This window comes from Phocoena sinus, chromosome 9 (assembly GCF_008692025.1).
Source record: "Phocoena sinus isolate mPhoSin1 chromosome 9, mPhoSin1.pri, whole genome shotgun sequence".
In the NCBI taxonomy this organism is placed as follows: Eukaryota; Metazoa; Chordata; class Mammalia; order Artiodactyla; family Phocoenidae; genus Phocoena; species Phocoena sinus.
Genome location: NC_045771.1, coordinates 27,996,161 through 28,017,174, shown reverse-complemented (window position 1 = coordinate 28,017,174; position 21,014 = coordinate 27,996,161). Strand labels below are relative to the sequence as shown.

General features: G+C 39.4%; 1 protein-coding gene and 1 non-coding gene across 2 annotated transcripts in view; one reads left to right on the top strand and one right to left on the bottom strand.

Moving 5' to 3' along the window:
• LOC116759130 (testis-specific Y-encoded protein 1-like) overlaps window positions 1-19,058 on the bottom strand; it is a 45,475-nt gene extending 26,417 nt beyond the window's left edge. Inside the window, 3 exon segments of the mRNA XM_032642566.1 lie at window positions 14,576-14,738; window positions 15,081-15,262; window positions 19,035-19,058. Coding sequence (XP_032498457.1) covers window positions 14,576-14,738; window positions 15,081-15,262; window positions 19,035-19,058 — 369 coding nt within the window.
• LOC116759932 lies at window positions 11,376-11,482 on the top strand. Its single transcript, XR_004351594.1, has one exon. It is a non-coding gene; the product is annotated as a U6 spliceosomal RNA (small nuclear RNA).
• Window positions 19,059-21,014: the final 1,956 nt, after the last annotated feature.

Here is a 21,014-nt window from a genome sequence, read left to right as displayed (position 1 = left end):
TGGCCCGAGGCAGGGGAACACAATCAGATTCACAGGTTGCATCAGACCGAAACTCTCCGGACCACCCAGTTCCAGAAACTGACCTGGAGACTTTCCGGACCACCCAGTTCCAGGAACTGACCTGGGGACTCTGAACCCGGCCCAGCCTTCCCGCCTTTCGAGGGGCGGGACTAACGGTCACCCAGGATACCCGAAAAGACCACCAAATAAGGAATACCCTGCGCCCTCCCAGATTCACCACACCCCTTTCCCTTCTTCCCCTATAAAATCGTGCCCAACCCTCCCCCGGGTGCGACTTCTCTGGCCCCTTTCTCTCGGACCAGTGAACCTCGCCCGGGAGCGCTCCCTCACTTGAAGCTTTCCTCTGGTTTCGCGGTGCTGTTTGTTAAGATCCGACCTTACACAAATGTGGCAGAGATGTTTCACAGGGAACATAGCGTTCCCTTTTTGGAGATTACAAAAGGTCATGGTCTCAAAGTGGAAAAGACAAAAAGGTCTCATAAAATCCGAGAGACCTGAGAATGGATCCATGTCTGCCAATTATCAGATCTGTGAGTTTACGTATGTTATTAATCTCTTTGAGCCCTAATCTCATCATTTCCTCATACATATATTTTACCTGGTGGTCACTACATACAACACTTCAATATGGTTTATAATAGAGTGTTACAGAAAACATACAAAACAGCTGTCACATAGCAGATGTTCAATAAAGGATAGTGATTATTATCTTTCTATCCAGGGTTCTATAGCATCCTGTTTAGGGTTCACTGAAAAAATGACAATTATAATTCGTTTGGCACTATTCTCCTGGACTCAAATGCATTTCTGTACCTCGTGTTAGTGCAACACGTTTTAATGATGAGCTCTAATCTATTCCTAACACACCATCCTTTTCCTGCAAAAGCATCCAAATCATATGTTAGTCAGATCAGAGAAACAATCCCAACAAAATATGTAACCAGATTTCCATAAAAAAATTTCATTATATATTTGTCATTAGATAGTGCAGCTCTGTTTTCACTCAAACCCTAATACCAGACAATAAGATTATTCCCATGGCATATCTGAATAATTGGGAAGCATGACATACTAAAAATGCCAATTTCTTAAACAGAAAAAGGAAAAATGAGGTTTTTCTAATCAAGAATCTTGAGATAAAGAAACAGAATTTTGGTAGTGATAGAGCTTTTGATATTTTAGAGCTCATCTTATTCAATTCTTTCTCTCCCTGCCCTTCCCCCACATTTTTAGAACAAGAAAACTCATGTCCATAGATATTAAATAATTATTTAAAAAAAAATTTTTGGGGGGCTTCCCTGGTGGCGCAGTGGTTGAGAGTCCGCCTGCCGATGCAGGGGACACGGGTTCGTGCCCCGGTCTGGGAAGATCCCACATGCCGCGGAGCAGCTGGGCCCGTGAACCATGGCTGCTGAGCCTGCGTGTCCGGAGCCTGTGCTCTGCAATGGGAGAGGCCACAACAGTGAGAGGCCCCGCGTATCGCAAAAAAAAAAAAAAAAAAAAAATTTTTGGCGTGTTGGGTCTTTGTTGTTACGTGCAGGCTTTCTCTAGTTGCGGTGAGCAGGGGCTACTCTTCTTTGCAGTGCACGGACTTATTGTGGTGGCTTCTCTTGTTGCAGAGCATGGGCTCTAGGCACATGGGCTTCAGTATTTGTGGCACGTGGGCTCAGTAGTTGTGGCACACAGGCTTAGTTGCTTCACAGCATGTGGGATCTTCCCGGACCAGGGATCGAACCTGTGTCCCCTGCATTGCAGGCAGATTCTTAACCACTGTGCCACCAGGGAAGTCCCGATATTAAATAATTTTGTTGTGATATTGCAAGACCAAATCTAAGATTTTTGACACTTTATCATGGTGGCCATTTTCTTCATTGTATTTGCATACAGAGCTTCAAGTGGAAGAGATAAGAATTAGCAAATTTTCAAAACTTTCTCATTCCCATTTTTCCATGCTTATATAGATTTTTGAAAATAAAACATGTGGTGACTATTTGCTGCTTTTCCCTGCTCAAAAGGTATGACCTTTCTTCTGGTAACAGAATAAATTTTTCCCGGGGGAATCCATTCCACCCCTACTCTTGGTTCATGTGATGAGATGGACCAAATCCCCTCAATAAAAGTTAAATGTGTGAAATAATGAAATAAACTGTACTTTATTAATCAGCAATGCATCTATACATTATAAAAATAGCAATACATAGATGGAGAAGGTATATTATTTATGCTGTCTAAAGATAATTTGGGGTGTCTATATGTATTTTTAGCCTCAAGTTTCCCAAAGATTCCCAGCTGCAGTGCCAAACAAATGGTAGCTATTCTCAAGATACTAAAAAGCAGCAGAAGGCATTTTGCAGAGCACTTTGCACAAAAGTAAACAATAAGGACTGGAAGGAGTAAGATGGAACCTTGGGATCCCCTAGTGTCCTCTTGTACTATCATGTTCATTAGAATTAATGGAACACTACAGCATATCCATCCAGGCAGGATCATCACATGTTCACTACTCTAATGAATGAAGTTTGGTTCTCCTTGCCAGTCAAAAAGTGTTAATGAGCTGAGGTGGCTGAGGACAAAGGAAATACTGAATGAATAGTGTGGAAGGATGGAAGTTATACCAACTATGGTCTAGTGATTATTTGTAGAAATGAAAATGGTATTTAAAGTATTAATCAAGTTTTATTTCCCCCACTTCGTCTAGTATTTTATATAGGGCTTGTGGCTGGTGGTTATTCTTAGAATTTAGCTGATAAATTATAGAATATCAAATCAGCATTGTAACTACGCATGGTGATGGATACTAGCTAGACTTATTGTGTTGTTCATCATGCAGTATATACAAATATAAAATTATGTTGTATTCCTGAAACTAATATAATGTTATGTTAGTTTATCTTAATTTTAAAAAATTTAAAAAACAAAACCAGCATTTTGAGTAATCCAGGGGAGAAGAGCATGTGGCCTAGGAATATAGAAATTGGAGTTGGATGCAGTAACTGATGAAATTTATGGATCATTCCTTGTTAGGGAGTGTAGGGGAGAAAGAATCTTCCTCTACCCTTAAAAGGTTCTTTTGGCTGGTCTAATAATCAATTGACATGAGACAGATTAACAGGAAAAAAACACAAATTTTATTTCAAGACAGAAGAGTTAAATGAGGGATGTATGCTATCCTGAGTCAAGGAATGGGAAAAGGGCCTAGGGTTTCAAAGGGGAGGAAGGCAATTCACAGGACAATAAGAAGAGCAGATGTAATCTGATGTTTGCCCTGAAAGACAGATGGGTCACTCAGATAAAATTTATCTCTGGTAATAATTCTCATTCTGGGAAAGACCCCCAATTTAAATTCTTCTAGGTAGTTAAGGGAGGAACAGAAGTTTCGCTTGAGCCCACGGGGTCTCAGGTGCCTTTAGCTCAAAATATTCCACATGCTAATGTGGCACTTTATGGGGAGGCTCTTTCTGAACCCCTTTAGGGAGCAAATGAACACATTTTATTTTGCTTTGCCTTTACTGAAGCAGCATTCTTCTGCTGGGGTGAGAGAATTAATATTTGGAAGCTTAGCATGTTGGTGGGCAAAGGATGGGATTTAGAGGATATTCATCAGATGGAGCTGTCCAACATCTCTGAACATTCTTCTTACTTTTCAACATTGTAAATTAAGCCCTCCCAAGAAGCAAGTAAATTCACATAGCCAGATTTACTTTCATCTAGGGTACAGGCATGTGGTATACAAGTCTAGATTGAAGATATTTTCCACGGTTTTCTGGCTTCCAGGATAATTGTCATTCCTTTTTAGATAAATTTTCTTTCTCTTGCTGCTTAAATTTTGAGTTTATGTGTATGTGTGGTGTGTTGGTATTTTGTGTTTCACTACACTTTAGTGTGTATTTGTTTTTATTTATCCTCATTTGGATTTCTTGTGATTCTTCAAACTGAACATTCTAGTTTTTCATCAGTTTTAGTAAATGATTAACCGTTACCTTTTCCAATATTAGTTCTCCCTGATTCTCTCCATTCTATCCTTCTGGAATACTATTTTTTATATATTAGCACGTGTCATTCTACCTTCTGCATCTTTTAATCCCTCATCTTTTTCTTCTGATTTTATCAACATTTCTTTGGATCTGTCTTCCAGTTATCACATTATTCCTCATTTCTGTTTAATTAGCTACTTAGTCCTTCCATTCAGGTTTGCTAATGTAAATATGATTGGATTATTACATTTTAAAAATACACAAATCATGAGTGGCTTCATGTGTTTTCACAAATTGAACACACCCACTTACCCTGCACATTACCAGCACCTCAGGAGGCCTCTTTATGCTCCATCCAGCCCCTCTTCCCATTCTAAGGTTCCCATTGGGCAACCAATATCCTGACTTATTAGAATTGGTTAGTTTTGTCTGTTTGACTATGAATAGGATCTTAGCATATATTCTTTTGGTTATGGCCTTTCTTTCAACAGTATATTTGTGCTGTTGCATGAAATTGTAGTTTGATCACTGTCATTGCTCTGTAGTGTTCCTTTTAAAAAAATATACCACAATTTATTTATCAATTTCACTGCAAATAGACATTTATATTTATCCAGTTTAGGGCAATTAAAACAGCATTGCTATGCATGTTCTTGTATATGTTCTTCATATTAACATTTAAAACATTGTGGGAACACATCTAGGAATAGAAGCTTGATAACGTGTGTGTAAATTCCACGTTAGTAGGTATTAATAATTTTTCAAAGTGATAATATCAGTGTAAATGTCTACTGCAGTGTATGACAGTTCCAATTGTTCCACATCCTTGTCATCTTTGTCTGTTCTTTTCATGTTGACATTTTCATGGAGTTGGTAGTGCAATAAAATCGAACACATTTTTATACATTTATTAGCCATTTCGATTTCCTCTTTTTGTAATGCCTGTTTCAGTTTATGGCTCAATATTTTCTTGGGTTGTCTTTTTTTTTATGGATTTGCTTGAGTTCCTAAATATCTTGGATACAAGCTCCTGACAGTTATATAAACTGCAAATATCATTTCCCAGTAATGTTTTCATAACCTATAATGGTGTCTTCTGATGATCGCAAGTTCTTAATTTTAAACCAGTCCAACAAATCCATTTTTAATTGCTACTGCTCTTTGTGTCCTGTACAACAAATAGTTGCCTATCCCAAAATATTTACTAAAGATACTGTCTACTATTTTTTTCTATTTGCTTTATTTACCTTTCACATTTGCCCTTGACAAATCTCAATTTTTGTATAGTGTATGAAGTAGGGAGTCAAGGTCCTTTAAAAAATTTATACAGATATCCAATTACTGCAGAACCACTTCCTGAAAAGCTATTCATTTCCCACTGAATTGCTGTGGTGCCTTGGCTATTTGGTTCCCTTGTTCCATTTATTTGTCCTTGCACTAATGCCACAGTTTTAATTATTGTGGCATGATAATAAATGTTGAAATATTATAGTTTAAGCCCTCCAAATTTGTTTTTCTTTAAGTTTGTCTTGTCTATTCAAGTTTCTTTGAATTTTTATATAACTCTTAGGAGCGTCTTGCCAGTTTACACTCTGACAAACACTCACACACCTTTCTGGATTTTTCGTTGGGATTGCATTGAAACCATGGTTGATTTGGGGATAATTGATGTCCTAAAAATATTAAAGCTCCCAACCTATAAACGTGGTGAATGCTATATTTAATTACTTGATTTTTCTTAATAAAGTTTTGAAATTTTCATTGTAGAGGATTTTCGTATTTTCTATTAGATTTAATTTTAGGTATTTGATGCTGTTGCAAATGACGTTCATTTAATATTTTACTTTCTACTGATTTATTGCCAGTATACAGAAAAAACTTGAATTTTGTGTATTAACCTTGTTAATCCTGCAATTTTGCCAAACCCATTTATTAGTTCTAATAGTTTTCCTGTATATTTTTTCTGGATTAAAAAAATATACACACACACGTCACGTGCAAATAAAGTTTTGCTTCCTCTTTTTCGATCTTTGTACCTTTTATTTCTTTTACTTGTCTTGTTACACATGCCAGGACCTCTAGTACAATGTTGAATAGACATGGTGAGAGTGGGCATTTGAATCTTATTCCTGGCTTCAGGGTGAAAGCATTTACTCTTTCATCATCAAGTACAATGTTAGCTATGGGTTTTTCATAGACAACCATTATAAGCTTAAGAACATTCCTTTCTAGTCTCAGTATGCTAAGAGCTTTTTAAAATCATGAGTAGCTATTGAATTTTATCAGATACCTTTTTGACACCTCTTAAAATGATCATCTTTTCTCCTTCATTCTGTTAATGTAGAAAATTACACTGATTAATTTTTAATGTTTATCCAACTTTGCACTCCTGGGATAAACCCCAGTTAGTTATGATGCCTTATTCTTCTCATATATGCTTATATCTGATTTAACAATTTTTAAAAGGATTTTTGCATCTAGAGAGTGGTCAGTAGTTTCTTTTTCTTGTAATATCTATGTTGGCATAAAGTGAAATGGGAAGTATCTACTCTTCTTCTACTCTTTTAAAAAGTTTATCTAAAATTGGTGACTCCCCTGGCAGTCCAGTGGTTAAGAATCCATGCTTCCACTGCAGGGGGCACGGGTTCGATCCCTGGTTGGGGAACTAAGATCCCGCATACTGCAGTGTGGCCACCCGCCCCCCCTCCAAAAAAAAAAAAGCATAAAAAGCTCTTAGAATAAAATTGGCATTATTTCTTACCTAAATATATGGAAATTTTCTCTGGTGAAGCTTTTGAAGAATGTGCTTTTGTTTTATAAAAATAATTAAATAATTGATTCAATTTCTTCAATAGATTTAGGAGTATTTAATTTTTTCTGTTTTTTAAACAAATAATTGCATATATTTAAGGAATACAATGGATGTTTTGATATATGCATACATTGTGAAATGATTACCACAATCAAGCCAATTAACATATCCATCACCTCACATAGTTACCATTTATTTTTGACTTTCTGGTCTTATATCCATTTTGGTACTGTTGAAATACAATGTGTTTGAACAAAAATATTACCAACTGAATTTTTCATTTTTGTTCAACTGAAACATACAAAATTGCTTCTAAATTCACAAACTAAATTATATTTAGGGCTAAACAAAGCTAATTAAAAGACTTTTTAGTAGGACACAGGCTGCCAAAATAGCAAATTTCCCCTGAATTTGTTCATTTATCTGTTGAGTGGTTCCTATGATTTCTCTATAGTGCTTTCATTCATTTTGAAAGTATTTTTAGACTGTGTATTTGGCATAAACATAAAATTTAGAAGTAACATAAAATTTACTTTTACCATATTTACTTGTTATTAAGCCATTTTCTTTCTGTTTCAAACCGACTCTTTTATATTCTGCCTTATCTTACTAGAGCTGGGACTCTGCAAATCACGTTTCTGTTTTGCCAGTTGTCTCCCTGTTAGACTTTGACAATGGAGAATTCTAAAGAAAGACTGGAGGCCTGGAGAAGGAAAAAGGGACATGTTCTTTCCTGTTTTGCTTCCTGTGACTGTCAACATCATATGAGCAATGATTTTTCACCTGGGCAGTAGGTACAGTAGCAGTTGGTTCTAGTTTCCACTTCTCCTCCCAAAATTTAAAAAACCTGTCTCATTTTGCCTTCTCAGAGACCAGCACCAGTTGGCTGGTATCCTTTCCTCACATATCCGAGTCCCAGCTCCCTGACACCTATCCTCTAGGATTCTGAGTTACAAGCCCCAGCCAGGCAATCTGTCCTCAAACTACTATTTCTTCTAGTATTCCCACTCTCTTCTCTTTATTATCCCAGCCCTAGGGGTGGTAGATTCCTCTACCATACTTCAGTGTTCTCTCTTTTGTCTTTTCAGCTCGCTCTCCAGTATCTAAATCAACTCTATTACATTCTCTTGTTAAAATAGTTGGTGTGATTTCTATTTTTTCTGAAGTGATAGACCATTTCTTAATCTATGCTTTTTCTTTGCAAATAACAGAAACTTACTTAAACTGGTTAAGAACAAAACAGACCATATAGGTTTCTCCTGGAATCCTGGGACAGGAAGTACAATCAGGCCTGGTCAGCTTTAGAAAACAGCCTGAAACTAAGATTAGTCCTTTTGGGCTTCCCTGGTGGCACAGTGGTTGAGAGTCCGCCTGCCGATGCAGGGGACATGGGTTCATGCCCCGGTCCGGGAAGATCCCACATGCCACGGAGCGGCTGGGCCCGTGAGCCATGGCCGCTGAACCTGTGTGTACAGAGCCTGTTCTCCGCAATGGGAGAGGCCACAACAGTGAGAGGCCCACATACCGGACCAAAAAAAAAAAAAAAAAGATTAGTCCTTTTTGTCTTTCTAAAGGTACTCTATGGTCTCCCATCTTCTCTACTCTTTCTTCACCTTCTTTCTAGCTCTCTCAGTAAACCTATTTTCTCTACCTTTGGCTCTGGGATCAGTATGAATTCCAGTTCCAGAAGAGGAAGAGACCCTGAGTGGCTTTGTTTGCACAAATGTACTCACTTCGTACCACCAGCATTAGCCATTATAAATACAGCTATGGGCTCTACCACTGAGGTGAAGAAAAATATTTGTCAGAGATGAGGACATTGTGCTGAGTGTATGGCTCGAAGAGTTTCTAATACATTTTCTGATTTTCCTTCATTAGAAAGGATCACCGCTTAAGGAGATTTTCTTTTTTTGGATGATATACTTAAGGCATATTCCATTTATATATAATAATTATTAGATTACTTTAAAAAACTTTAAGTACATATTCACTGAACAAAATTATAAATATAGATGAACCAACGTAAAAAATATAGATATTACACAAATTCCCACCACACAGGTATGTAATTTGGGGAATATATTTACATGCACTAATATTTATATTCTTTTCAAAAAATGGGTTTTCACATAAGCAATAATTTTAAATAATTTTATGTCAATAAACATGTTTGTAGAACATCATTTTAAAAGGTTAGCCAATAATTTAAGAAACAGTTACTTCCCTCACCCAGATTATTGGACACTTACAGCCTTTAATTATACAGTTAATTTTTGCAGATACATTATTTTCTCAGAACAACTTTTTAGCAGAGGTATTTCTGACTTGATAAACATGTATTTCAAGATATTTGGTATGTATTTTTTAATTGCCAGAAAGTTTGTGTACCTCTCATCCAACTGCCAAGAAAGCTGTATCAATTAACGTTGCCTCCATCAATGTAAGGGATTACCTGTTTTTTTCTCGGTACGATCGTTGTTACCAACTTTTAAAGTATGACAAATTGAGAGGTAAAACCCTCTGATATCACATTATTATTTTAATGTACACTTTAGTTTTAAATATTTATTGGAAGATTTTTAACATTTGTTGGTCGTGTGTGTGTGGGTTGTTCCCTTTCTATAGAGTTGTTCTTTCATTTGTAACAGTTGAAAAGAGTTTATTAAACTTCCATTTTAGGTTTTATTGTTTGATTCTTGGACCTAAAACCTTCTTAAGTTCATATTACACTTATATTGTAAGTACCACTGAAGTTTAAGCTAATATCTCTGCCTCATCTCAATCTCTTATTTTATTTAAAAAAAAAGTCTATCACTGAAATAAGTATTCATTAACCTATCAGGAATTGTATATTAAACTGCTCTAATTTGGTCAAAAGTTAAAATAGTTTTTAAATAAATAGCACTAAAAATAATAAATCCATGAAAAGAGTAATTGAATTATTTATAAAATTTACCTACTTAAGATTCAATGAACTATGTATATTTACTAAGTTGATTACAAGATGTGTTAGTGAATGATAATGACTTAAAACATTATTTATTCCAAGTATCACATCTGAATTTTAATAGGAGATTAATGGACATGAAATGTTTTAATTTTAAAAGAGTGGAAAGTTCAGTAAGTAAGGAATATTTGGGGCGCTTATATATTCTCCACAGTTTAAATGATATCAGCAGTTATTCACCAACCTCACGGGCAGATGACAATTTAGTAAGGAACTGCCTAAACTACAAACATAGAAGATGAAAACAAACATGAGCAAAAGCAAAGTAAAATTCTATAGAACACGAAATAACAGATTAACCTTACAGTTAAAAGAATTCAAAATGCAAGGGAAACATTTAATCTCATGCAATTACTGGGAGAGTATTGCAAAGTTATAATTCACAGTTTGTACTCATTGGATTCTCATATTTAGATTCACATCACATGATCTCCTGTAATTTGCAACGCTTTTACCATTTCCCAAGTACATATGCGTGAGAAGACATGAATGATAAAAAATTTCTTTAAAATATTCTAGACTTCTTAGGAAAAAATCACCCTGAAACATTCGGATTCTCTTTTGTTATGTATCTTTCAATTCTGTGTTGTGGGAAACAGCAGAAGAATTACACATATTAATGTTTAATATGTAAAACTTATCCTGATACTACTTGAAAGGAAGAACTCTGGGTCTGTAGTGTTAAAGGCTCTGATTTATTTCTTACAGGGATCTGAGTAGTCTAATGAAACAACCTCAGAACTCAATGACAATGAAAGAAGTCTGGGAAGGCCTGAGGCTGGTATTGATTCCAGGGAGACAGGTGAGGTGACAATATAACACAGGGAGCAAAGCACATTGCTCCATGAGGGAGCAATCTGTATGAGTTAAGTATATGTTCAACGGTGACGTCAGCATCATCGCTAATAAGATGTCCTTTGTCGTATCCCCCATCCTAACAACAACAACTTGACATCAATCCACAGGCAAAAGTGCCTTTGTCTACAAATTCAGCAGTGGCCTGTGAACTGGCTCCAGACTCTCTTGGCTGCAGCTTGGGAGTCCCGGGAGAACAGTGCCTTAGACAATCACCTGTGGATGAGAGAGCCTTTTTTTTCCAGGTTTCCAGTGGAGAAGTTCAGCACACCACTGGAGCCAAACAATACAAGTCAGGATGCATTACAGAGGTTAAAAGGAACTTTACCTGTGTCACCTCCCCCCACCCCGCCCCCGCCAAAAAAAAGTGGCACAGCTTAGTGCCAAGTGGGAACTTTCTGGCCTGTGATTTCTCCCATGAGGGAAAGTGAGTGCATGAGTCAGAACTTAGCTTCCCTCCGTGTGGGATGTTGCCAAAGAGGCACATTTCTCTCTCGTCCCCTACAGAGTACTGAGTCAGGAGCTGCAGGACTAGGGGGAAGAGGGAGGCGAAGAGAGAGGACTCGAAGAGGGCAGTAAAGGGACTCGGGTCCTACTAAATGCATCACAGACTCCAAGAACCCCACCCATGAGGCACTGGGATGCCTCACCCACGGATCCCCCAACTGGCCCATGAGCACTCTCAGTGCTTATTAAAGAAAATGTGGTGCTCACTTTGGCAGCACATGTTCTAAAACTGGAACGATACAGAGAAGATTAGCATGGCCCCTGTGCAAGGATGACACACAAATTCGTGAAGCGTTCCATATTTTAGGCTCAAGAGGGAGGGGATATGGGGATATATGTATACGTATGTATAGCTGATTCACTTTGTTATACAGCAGAAACTAACATAACAATGTAAAGTAATTATACTCCAATAAAGATGTTAAAAAAAATGTGGTTTACATTTTATTTACTATCTGTCTGCATGGTTTGAAGTAACATATTTATGGGACATTTATATTACCATGTGATGTTCACCAGTTGCCATTATTTTCAATAAACAGCTCAGAAATAATTAAGTTAGTTCCTAAATTTCTAATTTGACTACGATGGACTCATAGAGGACTAATGTTTAATGAACACTTATAATACGTAGAAGATTTCCTGGGTTTGTGAGAATCTAAATATGTGTAAGTGTTGTCTTCTGCCTTCAAGTTGTTACTTAAAATAGAAGACTAAAACCAAGATTAGAAAAAACTAAAATCATGTATTATAAAGTCCAAGATTCAAAACAAATAGTCTGATATCTTAATATGGAAACAGACACTAAATTATTTTTACTTAAAAGATTAGACCTTTCCCCACATTTAATTTTAGCTCACCATATAGTAAAAAATATAGCTGTAAGAACACCTTTCTTACACATCTTTTGCACATCAGAGATTCTCTCCCCATGCTTTACTGGCCTAAAGATGGATTAAAAGAGTTTCCCTAAAGTGCTTTGATTTTGAGTAACCTCATTGATTGTTTCCTTCCTGACACTACTTTGTGAAATTAGATTGGGACACGCTTTTCCCTGAAGAGCTCTACATCCACAAATGTTTCTGATTACATGAAACCATTCAGAGTGTAAAGGGTCATCATGCAGAGAAAAGTGGTCGGCTAGTCCCTATTGCCATAATGACAGAATAAGAGAATATGAGTTTAAACTGAAAGAGAAGAAGGGATTTGGCTTGCTGGTGGGGAAGGTTTTATTATTTAAACCCTCTTAGAGTAGCATGGATCTCCTGTTAATAATAAAAGCCAAGAGCTACTTGAAACTTACTATGTGTCAGGCACTGTCCAAAGTCCTTTACCTGTGTTAACTCATTGACTATTTGCAGCAGTCCTATGAAACAGATATTGTTATTATCTCTGCTTAACAGATAGAGTTAGTTAGGATTATAAACTTGGGGGGGGGGGGAAGAGAGAGAGAGAAATATGACCTATGCTCTCAGCCACTCTGTTTTTGGGTCCTTTGTGCTGTCTTAGCTCTTAACTGACCCTAGCTTCTTTCATGCTTAGCCTTTCTGATCTATTTTCCAGAGCCCATCTTCCTATTCTTGCTGACAGACACTGCTTCTCCAAATCCTATATGCTGAATTATGTAGTTTTAATTAAATCTTCCATAATATTTTAGAAGTATTACCCATTTAATCTTTTCAGGAGAGTTACATGTAGGGGAGAGATCACCTCTATTGCTTCCTAACAAATGACTCATAAGTTTTACATTGCTACCTAGCAGCAAAATTTCCCACTGATGCTTTATAAACACTTAACTATTAAATCTGGAAGCAATCAATTAAAAAGTATTTCAAAGAAAGCTTGGTAATGGAAATATCTAACAATCAATATAAGAAGACAAATGATTATGTTTAAGTTCTCTGTTAAAGAAATGGTCTATTCTTGTTTGGCAAAGTTTTTTTCCTAAAATCTCACACAACCTAATACTGAGGGCTTAGACAAGCTTAGTTAAATGAACTTAATTTCTCATTAGTTAAAGATTATGGTGTGCTACCTCTCAATATGCACCCTCATTTCCAGCTATCATTTAGTTGTGTTTTGCATTATTTTCCCTGTTACCATGTCACTGGGCTACAATCTCATCAAGTTTCCAAGTCCAGCTGGGTGTAGTCTTCTAATGGCCCCCATTCTAATGGCGTCTAACAGTGTAGAGGTGCTGATGATTGCGAATTATGGCCACTTTGCACAGAATCATTTCTGACACAGATTTTTTTCTAATATTGATGTGACAGGTAACATCTAAAACCCTTTTTGTTTTTCCTCTTAGGAGCTCTCTTCTCATTCTATGGGTATCTTGGCCCTATTCTGAAATGTTACACTTTAAAAGAAACTTAGTGCAAGATTATATGACCAGATTAAACTCTGAATAACTTCAAGTGACTCTGGACAAAGCAAAGCACACTAAGAATACATCTATTCCTGGGTTTTCTCTATATGGAATTCCTCAAAGTGTGATCCTCTACTATCTTCATCAGAAACACTGACGGTGTTTTTTTTTTTTTTTTTTTTCTGACGGTGTTTTTAAAAAATGGACGTACTGGTCTCCCTCTAGATCTATCCAGTCAAAACACCTAGGCACTGTGGATTGACATCTACACTTTAAATAAACATCACAGGTTAATATTACAAACTCATGTTTGAGAACCAATGTTTTGTTATTTAGATAGCACCTACCTCCAGAAGCAGTGATACCAGAGAGGAATAGTAGACAAGTACAGCTTTCAGACCCTTTGTAAGGAAATGAGCGTCTAAGACACCATGGTTTATTCCAGGTGCATAAAATGAAATAGATACAGCACCCAGGGATCCAGCCATGGTTAGGTGCCCTGCATAATGTAAATTTATATGGTATGGACATAACGGTATGTCATCTGCTACTGAGATAGCTCGGTGCAAAATTCAGCCCAATTGGGGTATTCCATATTGGATAGTCTCACTAATGGGTGGCTGCCCCAATAGTAGGTGGGTTTCTAGGCCTCGGTCTGAAATATCCTGGGTGAAAATGGGCCTTTGTTCTGGTTCTTTATGGACCTCAATGTCATGATGCACTTCTGGATAAATATAGCTGCTGTGATGGGTTTCCATGCTTCTTTATTTTCTAGGGTATCTTTATAATAAACTAATATCATCTAACTTGGCTTGTCTTTTCCTTGCAACCTCAGAGAGCTTAGTAAAGAATTAGTAGGCTGCTGCTCCAAGGCCTGGGCCCGGCCACTGGGCGGCCGTGGCGAGGGTTCTGGAGCCCTGTGGAACACAGCCCTCAGCCTGTCCCCAGACCCTCCAGCTCACCCGCCTGCCCGAGCACAGAGGGCCTGGAAGGCCCCGGGGGAGAAAGCAGCCACTTACCTCTCACCGAACTCTCCGCCCGAAGCACCACTGTGAGGTTAACAGTTGGCTAATGGTCTGCAGGTCTCGCGGTCTCGCGGTCTCGCGGTCTCGGGGTCTCGCGGTCTCGCGATCTCGCGGTCTCGCGGATTCGCGGTCTCGCAGTCTCGCGGTATCGCGGTCTCGCAGTCTCGCGCTAAGGATCACTCGCCAACAGTCTCGCGATAATGGTTTCGAGAGGAAGGCCTCCCACTAGCAGCCGTAAGGTAATGGCAGTGTGCCCGTCCCGGCCCTACTATAATAAGGGACACCAGTCATATTGCACTGGAGCCCAACCTAATGACCTTAACTTACTTCTAGAAAGACCCTATCTCCAAAGAAGGTCACATTCTGAGGTACTAATCATTAGGACTCCAACATATGGATTCGGGGAGGGCGGGGGGACAGAATTCAGTACTTGCCATTCATATTAAACGATATTTAAGTTTGATGGCAAAACAAAACCATTCTGCATCCTGTGTGACCAATATTTGCTTACCACTGGCCTAGGCTGTTCTTGAGGAAGGCTGATTCCAGCACAGTCATGGCTGCAGCTAGAAGGACTCCTGGACCAAGCCACCGTGGTGTAGCAGCATTCTTTGAAAAACAGCGACTGAGCCAGCGAGTAAGTACAGTCTTTGGTTGTAATTCTTTAATGGTAACCTTGTGAACCCAAGCTTCCTTTAGGAATAATAACACTGTTCTGAGAGCTGGACAACATATGCTTCACCACACTGGTGGACAAGGATGTGTTAACCATGCAAGATGAGTTGTTTTCAACAGCAATAGTGTAAACATATTAACAGAAGCAATGGCAGCAGAAAATATGTGTAGAGGAAATAAGGAACTAATTAGCTCCTCTAGCACTTTCTCTGTTTGGCACTTGGACACAGGAATGGCCCCTATATGTGTTTCTATTTCTGTGTAACAAATCACCACAAATATAGAGGTTTAAGCCATATCCATTTATTAGCTCACTGTTCTATAGGTCAGAAGTCTGAGTGCAGCATGGCTGCATTCTCTGCTCAGGGTCTCAGAGACAGAAATCTAGGTGTTAACCAGGCTGGGCTCTCATCTGGAGGTTCTGGGGAAGAATCTGCTTCCAACCTCATTAGAGTTGCTGGCAGAATTCAGTGCCTTGCAGCTGTAGGACTGAGTTAATGTTTCTTTGCTAACTATTGACCAAGGGGCCTCTTTCAACTCCTTAATTCACCCTTTTTCTCATGTGGCCCCCCTCTATCTTCATACCAGTAATGGCGTATCAGGGCTTTCTCATGCTTCCCGTCTCTTTACCTTCCTCTTCTGCTTCTAAAGGGCTGATGTAATTACATTAGGCCCAGCTGGATAATCCAGAACACTCTCTCTATCTTAAGGTCAATTAACTAATTAGCAACCTAAGGTCAACTAATTAGTAACCTTAATTACATTGGCAAAGTCCCTTTTGCCATGCAGCATGCTGTATTCACGGGCCTGATATTTTATCATACAGTCCCTGGTATTAGGGCAAGAAATCTCGGGGGGCCATTTTTATAATTCTTTCTACTACAGCCCCTTTGGAATGAGCAAGCCTTTTGGATTCTTGGATAATTCAGGGGATGCAGGCCCAAAGAGAGACACAAGGGACTTGTCCCTCTGGGCATGTGGGTGCTCGATTGATTATTTTCAGTATTAAAAAGAGATACGTTACTCAATTCATTAATTAAAAAGTATTTATTGATTACCTATTTGGGGCCAGTCCTCTTCTAGGTACTGGAGACTGAGTAAGGAGGAAAATATTAGGCAAACAGGTAGCTAATTCGTATAGGACCTAGTTGGCCATTATCAGGACTCTGGGTTTTACTCTAGATATTAAGAGAGGTTATTGGAGAATTTAATGCATTGAGTGTTATGATCACACCTAAAATTTAAAAGACACAAACGGCACTTCTTCTTCCAGGAAGATGGAGCAGATGTGCTTTTTTTCTGTTCCTCCTGCTAATAACTAAAAATTCCTGACCTTTATATGTAAAATAAACATGGGAAGACTCTGAAAGGTGGAGAGAAGGCCAACTGTCCAGGGACCTTGGTACTCAAGGAATAACATGGTGGTGAATTCTCTGGGTTTTATGTTTGCCCCAGGTATCCCAAACTTAAAGAATCCACAACCTGGAAATGCCAACAGGCACAGACAATAATAGCTCCAACAAAAGCCTGTTCCACCTAGTTAAAGGGCCAGGAAAGGGGTATGCTAGCAAGACAGAAAAGTTTTAGACAATAACTGTTCTACTCTGACTAAACACCACAGAGAAAAAAGCTATGGTTTCATCCCCCCCCACTCTCACAACAGCAAAGGCCTAGAATTCTACCATTGCCAGGCTGTAAGGAGGCATTCCAATGCCCTTGCTGGGATAGTGTTAGAGAAGGCCAAGCAGGGAGCCAGGACCTTTATTCCCACTGGGAGCGATGAGACCTCCCACCCCAAGGTGTCAGTGAAGACCTCATGGGGAAAATAGATTCCATACCACCCAGCAGTAAAGAGGCATCTCTTCCTGGGATAGTGTTAGAGAAGGCCTAGTGGACAGTAATGACTTTCACCACTGCTCGTTGCTATTGAGGTTACCCCTCCTGTGGTGTCAGTGGAGGCCATGTGAGAGACTCCAACTCCTCCCAGGCAGAAATGTGGACCATCCTTACATCCTATAAAATAGCACATTGATCTGTTACATTGATGACATCATGCTGGTTGGACAGAATGAGCAAGAAGGGGCTAGCTTGCCAGAAGCATTAATAAGACACATACCCTCCAGAGTGTAGGAGATAAGTCCTATGAAGATTAAGGAACTTGAAATACTGTAAAGTTTTTTTGGGTCCAGTTGTCTCCTGTTGGCATAGGAGTTGAATAATATGGACACATAGGTCTAGAAACCAAGAGATAGAGGCAGGATTGGCTGCACTTACTAACACAGTGACCTGCCGGGAGACTTTCTGCCTCTCATCCCAACTCTGGGCTCTACAGGATCAGAAGTCCTGGTCCCCAAAGGATGCTCACTGTTTCTATGAGACAAAACAAAGGTCTCATTGAGCTATAACCGTGCCTACCACTTGATCACTTTGGATTCCTTGTGTGTATGGACAAGTAGAGAAGAGTTGCTAATATCTTAGCACAGATAATGACCCTGATCAGATGGAGGAAGGAGGACTGCAGTTACACAGTGGGGGCAGGTAGAAATAATTATGTAATTTAGGTGTTCCACTTGGATGTCTCCTGCCACTTGGATTACAGATGGGCAAATGAAGCAATCTATGCCTGAGAAGCATATGCGAACAGGGGCCCAGAAGTCTTAGGAAGGAGGTATAGGTCGTATTACCAGGTACATAAGAGAACTGTCTAGGTGATGGCTAAGAGTGAAAAGAATTTAGCATACACAGTGGGGACAGAAGATATTGAGTACCAGCTGCAGACCCAAGGCCAACTTCAGTGATGGGGGCTACAGTTCATCCCTCTAATAAATTCCTCTCAAGGGGAGAGGCTTAGCAGAACCACAGAAGATCTCTTCTTGAATGTGTATGAAGAAATGTGTGTGCACAGTATAATGGGTGGGCTGTTTCAGTCATAGGGGTGCACCACTCTGATCTCCTTCAAGAGACAGCCTGCCAAAAGGAGTGCAGCGAGCTGACAGTGGTAGCACCTTCAGGATCTGCTACAGCTTTCAGACTGAGGTCATGCGCTTTCAGGGAACTCTCAGCCAATAACTGAGCATCCTGGGGGTACTAGGGCCTGACTGTTTGGCCTTATAAGGGACTTCTGTGTGGGAAACCTTTGGCTCAAGATCCTTATGGGACTAACCAGGACTTTTTCAAGCTGTCTCACAGTCAGAGGCTTGATTTACCAGTCTCTACTCACAGATATCAGATCTGAGTTATGGTCTGAAGCCTTTCCTTGCCTATTCCTGCTTCCTTTCTCCATAAGTTTTCTCAAGGAATACCCTCTTTAATTCTTCTGCATTTCTAACTGTATTAGTATATGCTTTCCGAATGATTGAAACTGACCCATACCCTAAAGGTCTCCTGCATCCTTACCTGTTGCATTGTATAAAAAACAAGCAAACAGACAAACAAAAAAACTCCCAAATTGTCCTCGACAGGTAGGATTAATAACTCCAGATGGAGCTGTAACCTTTGTTGCCTGTTGGTTCAGCTGTACAAGTAGTCTGGCACGGTCGGATGGCACTCTTAACTTCCAATTTAATGGAACAGTTGTTGTGTCCCCTTGTGGAAGCACTCATATTTTGTGAACTAAGACCACTAAACTATCAGACTACAAAGTTGTGATGAAAAGCAAAACTTTTTCTGAGGATCATTAAGGGTAATAGAGAGAGGAACCACTCTCATTTCCACATAGTGATTCCTGGACCCAGGAATCCTTGCTATAAGAAAATCATCACCATATATTGATTGCCATTTAGAGCATTACCTCATGCTGGTGGATATTAGCCATGCGCACAATGTTTTGTCACCTAGGAGGCACTGTAACTAATTGAGTCTTCAAAAGGCCATTGCATTACAATTACACTGAGGCCAACTCAGTGGATTCCATTAGCGTAAGCCATTGATGAAATTGTTTGCTCTACAGTGAGTTCCTTGGTCAGGAGCAATGCTGTGCGGAATACCATAGTGATGAATAAGTTTTCCGTAAATCTTTGTTATTTTATTTGTTTATTTTCTTTATTTTTTTGGCTGCGTCAGGTCTTAGTTGCGGCCCGGGGGATCTTCGTTGAGGCACGCGGGGTCTTTTTGGTGCAGTACATGGACTCTTCTTGGTGGCACCCAGGCTTCTCTTTAATTGTGGCGCATGGGCTCCAGGGCGCGTGGGCTCTGTAGTTTGTGACACGAGGGCTCTGTAGTTGAGGCGCGCAAGCTCAGTATTTGTGATGCTTGGGCTTAGTGGCCCCGCTGCATGTGGGATCTTAGTTCCCAGAGCAGGGATTGAACCCATGTCTCCTGCATTGGAAGGCGGATTCTTTACCATTGGAACACCAGGGAAGTCCCTGTAAATCTTTGGATGGTGTTTTGATCAAAGCATTGCATGTAAGGAAGACAAATGCATATCCAGAATAGGTGTTTATTCCAGTGAGAACAAAACGCTTCCTTTTTCATAAGGGAGTGGTGCCACTTATCTCCCAGGGAATTATGCTATTTCAGGGAATCGGTCTTGGTTTCTGCTGTTGGCAGGCTGGGAACTCAGTAGTATAGACATATTGGCTTTGGTGATTAGAAGTCCATGATACCGAGTAAAAGCATAACCTCTATTCCTGCTGTCATGACCTCTTTATGCATGAACATATTGCCAAGGCTGGAGTGGCTTTCAAAAGAGGCTGACTGACATCTACATAATGAATTATCTGCTCCATTTGATCATTAAGTTCCTTTTCAGCTGAAGTTACTCATTCGCCTGTATTTACATGTGATATAAATATCCTTACACTCTGTGCTTGTTCAGAGAGGTCACTGTCTCATCCCCAGACCTTCTTGTCATCAATTTTCTAATTATGTTTCTTCCAAATTTTTGACAGCTAGCCAGACCATTATCATTGCCTATAAATCAATGTAGATACACACATTAGAACATTTCTTTTTCCAGGCAAAATGAGAAATCAAAAGTACTGTTCTAAATTCTGCCAACAGGGAGAACTTCCTTTCACCATTGTCCTTCAGGGCTACCCATAGAATGGGGCTGCAGTGCTACAGCTCTTCAGATGGGTGGTGCCAGAATATTGTGCAAAATTGTCTGAATATTTTCTTCATCATTTAACTGGTCATTGTGAATTTCCCATGAAATATTGGTGCAGGATGAGAGAAAAAAGAAGATGTAGCTCCAGTAGAACTTATGGGAATCTGAGCCATTTGCTGTTGTGTCTTGGGACCTACCTAATTCTCATCTCATTTATACTACTTTTCCTGATGAAGGTTGTTGCTGTGAACATTCAACTTCCTGGCTTGGGGTCAGACACCTCCCTCTTCATTACAGGCAGCTTAGAAAATATGGCAACTTGAGGGCCAATGATCAAGCATTCAGTCTCCATTTACCCTCACTAGTAAGTCATAAGATGTTTTTCAAAAGGAAAATAGTTATCAGCAGATGAAAACTTAGCTTTGCCCTAAAATCTGAAAGGTCTGTGATGTATTTTACCTATAGGGTCTGGCCAAAGACTCCATACAGCACTCCTATCTGCTACAGACATTTCAGACATATCTGGGTCTGGTGGGTTGTTTGACCCAAGTGGCAGAACAACTTGCACAGCAGCCTGAAACTATTGGTGAGCTATCTTTTGCTTTGGGCCCACTTAAAACTTGTAGCCTTTCTGGTTTCTCAGTAGATGATTTGGAGCAGTACACTCTAATAAAGTATATGATGCCTCCAAATTACGGAGAAGCCAATAAGCCCCTTTCTTAG